The sequence below is a fragment of the Durio zibethinus genome, chromosome 2, assembly GCF_047325235.1.
Source record: "Durio zibethinus cultivar Kanyao isolate XHJ-2024 chromosome 2, ASM4732523v1, whole genome shotgun sequence".
In the NCBI taxonomy this organism is placed as follows: Eukaryota; Viridiplantae; Streptophyta; class Magnoliopsida; order Malvales; family Malvaceae; genus Durio; species Durio zibethinus.
This window is the reverse complement of record NC_143163.1, coordinates 31,685,524-31,691,469: the sequence shown is the minus strand read 5'-3', so window position 1 is coordinate 31,691,469 and position 5,946 is coordinate 31,685,524. Positions and strand designations below refer to the sequence as shown.

General features: G+C 34.0%; 1 protein-coding gene across 1 annotated transcript; it reads right to left on the bottom strand.

The window, feature by feature from the left end:
* Window positions 1-383: 383 nt before the first annotated feature.
* LOC111317412 (protein RICE SALT SENSITIVE 3-like) lies at window positions 384-2,567 on the bottom strand. The gene is made up of 7 exons (XM_022919836.2): window positions 2,346-2,567; window positions 2,080-2,130; window positions 1,775-1,948; window positions 1,561-1,666; window positions 1,413-1,454; window positions 1,276-1,332; window positions 384-1,148 (listed from the first exon to the last, which is right to left on the bottom strand). Exons 1-7 carry the CDS (start codon window positions 2,480-2,482, stop codon window positions 639-641), a joined length of 1,077 nt encoding a protein of 358 aa, XP_022775571.1. The 5' UTR covers window positions 2,483-2,567; the 3' UTR covers window positions 384-638.
* Between the last annotated feature and the right edge of the window lie 3,379 nt (window positions 2,568-5,946).

Genomic DNA, 5,946 nt, shown 5'->3' with positions numbered 1-5,946 from the left:
ATCAAACACGATTGATAAAAAAAAAAAAAAAAGAACTCTTCTGACTCCTTACCAACCATCGTGGGTTTATTACTTTCGTGTGATATAATTTCCAAAAGCTATCTTATGCACGTATATAGCAATTAACATTTTGGAAGAATTGCTGCGAATATGATTCTATAACGCAAGCAATTAGCCGTGGTCACCAGTCTCCTACGGCTACCATTCTTCTGATCACAGTCACAGCTGCGTGGCTAGAAGTAGTGCTTACTGCCGTACATGTGCTGCAAAGTAAACAGTAGATATAAATATGCACCATATATGCATACGGTTTCTGTGAATCCTCTCAAGAATCATATACTAACATGGGAGTTCATATATATATATATATATATATGAAGGGCTGAAAGATGAAGATTCATTATAGATTAATGATTGATAGTATATACTATCTAGGAATCTAGGGCTAATTAAAGACATCTTCAATAGCTAAAGAGGCTGCTAAATAAAAGCTTATACTGTAGTAGAAATTAACACCCCAATGATACAAAGCGAAAAGGATCGCTAACTGGAACGCTAGAGAAATCAATAAGCTGATCTCTGCATAATCTACTTATGGGACTAGGCGTATATGTGATACTCCATGTATCATTCGTATATCAAAATCCATTGTTAGGCCTGCCGCTTCTTACATTCAGATCTTGGTGGTGATGGAAATACTGTTGACGACGATATGCAGAAATGGAGCTGCTACTTTCACCCATATCCTGCTCAGGCCTGTACTCTTCATCAATTTCTTCTTTTGCCACTTTCTCCATTCCAATGTATTCTACAGGTCTTTGTGATGATAAGAACGGTGACTGTGACAGTGGCTGTGACTCGCAATACCCGGAAGCTTGAGGTGGCACCACTGATGGGAGCTTGGAGAGAAGGGCTTCAAGGCTGCTCATGGAAGGAGTTATTTTCATTGGCTGATTGAAGTGGTCATAGAATTCAGCAAGTGGTGCAAGTGTCCCAGCAGGGAAGTGCCATGCTTCTGGTGTGCCATACCCATCTTCTTTAAAAGGGTATGGAGAAGATGATGGGTGGGGCAATAGTACTCCGGGAATGCTTGCTATGTAGCTGAATTTCTTTCGTAGTAGAACTACATAATTCAGGTCTTCAATTACCTTGAGTAACATAACGAGAAATAAAATGGAGATAAACAGTACTGTCAGTGAAACATGATAGCAAAGGAAGTTGTGTGTGAGCTTAGAGAGAGAGAGAGAGAGAGAGAGAGAGAGAGAGAGAGAGTACCTTGTGAACAGCTCCTAATTGGACGACACCTTCTCTAACTGCAATCAACGCTATGGTCTGCAAAGATATACAAGTCCAAGCAAGTAAGTAGATCTACCTAAACTCTTCGGAGTTTTATAATGTTTATGATCCTATACCTTTACACCGGCCTGGAACTGTGCTTCCCATGTCCTAGGATGCTGCGGGAAAAGATTTAGTGAGAAGTATACATATTTTTCTGCTAAAAAGTGAAAGGTGAAATTAACGGTGTAAGCATGGATGAGAAAACACATATAATATGCTTACTGAGTCTGCAGAGTTATGCCATGCTGACAAGAAGTTGATTTCCTGGTCATTTGGTTCTTTGTATATCGACTTGTGACTGTGATCTGCAGCCACTTTTCCTATCAAACTGCCCATGTAAAGAAAATCATTTTGCTTGAAATATTATCTACAGTTAGTTGAAATAACTTACAAAACTTGCAATGGCAAAATGATAAGAGGCACATCAATTTCTCACCCTTCTCCATAGTTGTAGATTTCGTGGGACATCTTAAAGAAAAGCTCTGGTTGCAGTCCTTGATAGTGTTGAAACTCACAACTGCCATACACTGAGGACCCAGGACAGTCTCCGGAGTTGATTTCAGCTGCTGAGGCAGCAAAGTTGCAGAAACCATCTTCCCAAACCAATATCCTGCAATTTTTTTTTTATTATGAAGTGTGTTACCAAATTACGGATCAAAATATGAATGGCATATTGTCCTCCATTCTATATATATCTATATATATATATGTGTGCATATATATATAAACTGAAAACTATACCAGTTCCTCCTGTTTCCTCTTGACCTGTCATAACCTCCTTGACCATCCCATCTATCATCAAAGTAATTAAAAACAATTATATAACAAAAAGGATGTTAGAATTATAAATTAGTGAGAGATTATGACATTTGTCTAAATTCTGTATCTGCGAAATGAGTCAGACATATTAGATCTTTTATCTTGGAAGAAAAGGAAACCTACTACAGTAGTAACAAGAAAGAAAAGGAAACCTATATTGTTTTGTAGTTGGCTTTAAGCTTCCTTACTTGGGAGGTGGATAATTTCTAGGTAAGATCCTCCAAAAGACTGCATAAACCCACTGAGAGTTCTCATGAATGCACAAGCTTCTTAGTGTGTGTTGAAGGAGATGAGTAACAGCTAATGGGCTGAGATGTTCCTCCATCAATTTTCTCTAGTGTTTTTATAAACCCTCTCTTAATTTCCTTTTTTTTTTTTCCCTCTACTGTTATCTTTCCTTAAAAAAAGGAAGAACCCAACATCTTAACCTCCTTTATATAAGCCAACCAACATGGAAATGTCAAATTTATACCTCTCTGTCCCCATCTCTCTCTCTCTCTGTTACTTTATTGTATTTAATCATGCTTTACATTTTAACAATATGATTTTATGAGGGCCCACGCTTTTGCCTTCTCGGTTCCCAACGGTCTCTTTATCAATCATCCCTTTCAAAACTGCTATCGAAAATTTTCAAAGTAGAATTACTGAATTTTTTTTTATTTAAAATGATTTAATAAAAATATCAAAAAGAAAACCAAACCTTATTTTTCTTAGGCTACTTCATGAGTTTGCTCCATTCCTTAGAGGACCCGTATATTTCTCTTCAACCCCAACTAGTAAAAAGTGCCCGGCTATGCCCGGGTTAAAATTTTTTATTTTTAAAATATAAATCATTTAATTTTTTTTAATAGCAAGTATATGTATCTAGTTGATTTTATGATTTGAATTCAAAAATTTTCAATAAATTGTAATAATTAATTAATAATATTTTTTATAATTTTAATTTTTTATTAATTATTTGAAGTCAATATTTATTTAATAAAATTTTTTTTATATATTTTTAATTATTTGAAAATAACTATATTCTATTCTTATTATTATCGCATGAGGTATTTAACTTATTCAATTAATAATTTTATTTTATTATTTTATTTTTCTTTAATTAATAATTTTCAAGTAGTTTTATAAATTTAATAATACCCTTAAATAAAAATTAATAGACATAAAAGAATATTAGGGCATAATTGATTAATTTTTCTTTATAAAATTTAAATTTAAATCCTTAAGCTATCAATGGGTAAACAATAACTCAATCTTCAAATATATTTGACTTTAAGTCAAATCTACGTTAATATGAGTTGATTCGTTCTTCTTAAATACCAAAACTATGTGTTTTGGAGCCAATCTAAAATTCCTTAAACCTACCCAAAATTTCTCTTTAACTTTCATTTTCCTATTAATTTTTGAATGAAAATTTGAATTTCTATTTTTTGAGTTATATTTTAATATATTTTGCTAATATTTTGCTGGTTTAAAGTGTAAAAATTAGGTTTTTATTTTTATTTTTATTAGAGATTATTTATTTGCATTTAAATTATAATAGTTATTTTATATAATTGATTGTGTGATGAGTTTTGTCTCAAGGATAAAATAATAATTTTATTTAATGGACGACTGTCAAAGTGGGAACCGTCATGGATTTTTTTTCATATATAGATAGAGATGTGTAATTTCATTTCTCATTTTCTGACACAACAAGGTATTACCACTCATTTCAGTCCCAGAAAAACTTTTATATTTCCACCTTCATTCACTGTCAATATCAAGCTGCTACTCCATTGATTTTTTACCAGAGCATTTTAATTGTTCATGTACCTTGCTTCTCTCTCTTTCCCTCCATTCTTTATCACCATCATTTTGGTGCATCCAAGTGTCCGTCTATATGGGGCATTGCCAACGACCAAAAATTATCACACTTTATTACTTTCCTACTACAAATATTAATGCAAGATTAAAAATTTTGCAATTTGGATGATGTTTATGTATTTCTTATTTACCATGTAATGTATTCTTAACTTTTATGGTTTCAGATTAATGACTGAAAAGAGAGGTAGTGTCATGATCAAGGAGTGTGAGATCATTATTATTGATGCGCTTTGTGCGATGGGGATCTATATTTTAGAAGAGAAAAGTGAAATTTGGCTGCCACTCTCAATCCTTTGTAACGCATAAATATAATTAGAATACGCATGTTGAGATCAGATGATACATTCATATTGCTGCATGCCTCCATGACTTCACAAATGTATGCCATTGTCTGCCACATTCTTGTAACATCAAAGTATGTACAGATTGTAAGCCTGAAAAACAAAGGACCCCACCCATGGAATTGCTAGAGCACAAAACTACATGATTCTATTGATTTCTTGACAGATTCAATATGTGGGCTGTTTGACTAGCTTTAGATGGAGACATTTTGTTGTAATTTTGATCGATGGATCACCTGCGAGCTACCACTGAAAGGGTTTAGCGGTAAATTAGTGTTAGGAATAAAGAAAGCAAATCAGGGTTTAAATGTCGAGTTGCAGACGTAAACATGGTAACTGATCGCCCGGGCTGCCTTACAAACAGTTTTGTACACTTGACATACACGGACATTGATGCAAAGATGTATGAGACCCAGTGTACTTTCAAGTAGTAGATTTAATCCTCAGGTAGAAAAGATTTCATTAGTTTGGGATCTCTATTTCTCTCTCTCTTTCTCGTCTGCATTGCAGTTTCATGATGACTAAAAGGAGCTTTCAGTGCTTTTCAATTCACCTTCCTGACACCAAGAAAGTTTTGACTGACAATTATACTATTGTCTTTGACCGTCTGTTTATGAGAAAATGAGATCATTAGCCTTGTAATCAGCCATAAATCACCATATTATCATCAACCAGCTAGCATTTGTCCCCCTTCATTTCTTGATAGTGACAGGCATGCCTATCTTGTTATATATATAATCCCAATGGGTTTGCCCTTGGGCTCCTTAAAGGCAAAACTGTAGATGGATTTAAAAATAGGTTCTGTTAGTGTTGTTTAAAGTTGTGCATTGCGTAAATGTACGGTGCCTTTGCAAGGTAAAAACAGCAGAGCGGGGGACAGTCTCTGATGACTTGATGTCAGCAAAAGCGAAATGCCTGCCGAGGCTCCCTAGTGAAACTAGCTTTGGATTTTACTGATGAGGGGTGATTGTTCTAGTGGCCATATTATCTTGCTTCTTCCTCTGTATACTACTAGTATATCATATGATAATTAATATGATTTTTTTTATATTGCTGTGTGGAATAGAATTGGGAGAAGCTAGTATGGGGGAAAAGAGTGGCACAAGAGTCTTGGTCAAGATAACAGGTGTTGAAATGCCCCATCCCTTTCTTCCATTGAGGAAGTGGAATCTCTGCTCTTCCCATCCTTCCCAATGTCCCACTTGGTATTAAAAAAGTATTTCCAATCTAATAAAGAACCAAAACAATTAATAAATAAAGACTGAAAGAGTGTTTATATAACTATATATAATATATATATATATATATATATATATAGATGTTTGTCTGATGAAGATTGATTATCAGACAGTGGAACACAATCCAATAATGCATACTTCAAAGCAGGCAAATATCCCTATCCTCCCACAATTCTTGCCTTGTTGTTTATGAAACGAAGTTGGTATAGGATTAAAGAATTGAAAAGAAAATTCTAATTAATTTGATATTGATTTGGAATGTTTGATGGTGTATTATATAATAGATTACAGGTAGCGCTAGATTTCCTTTTCCTTGCTTTTGAAATAGAGATACAAAAATATAA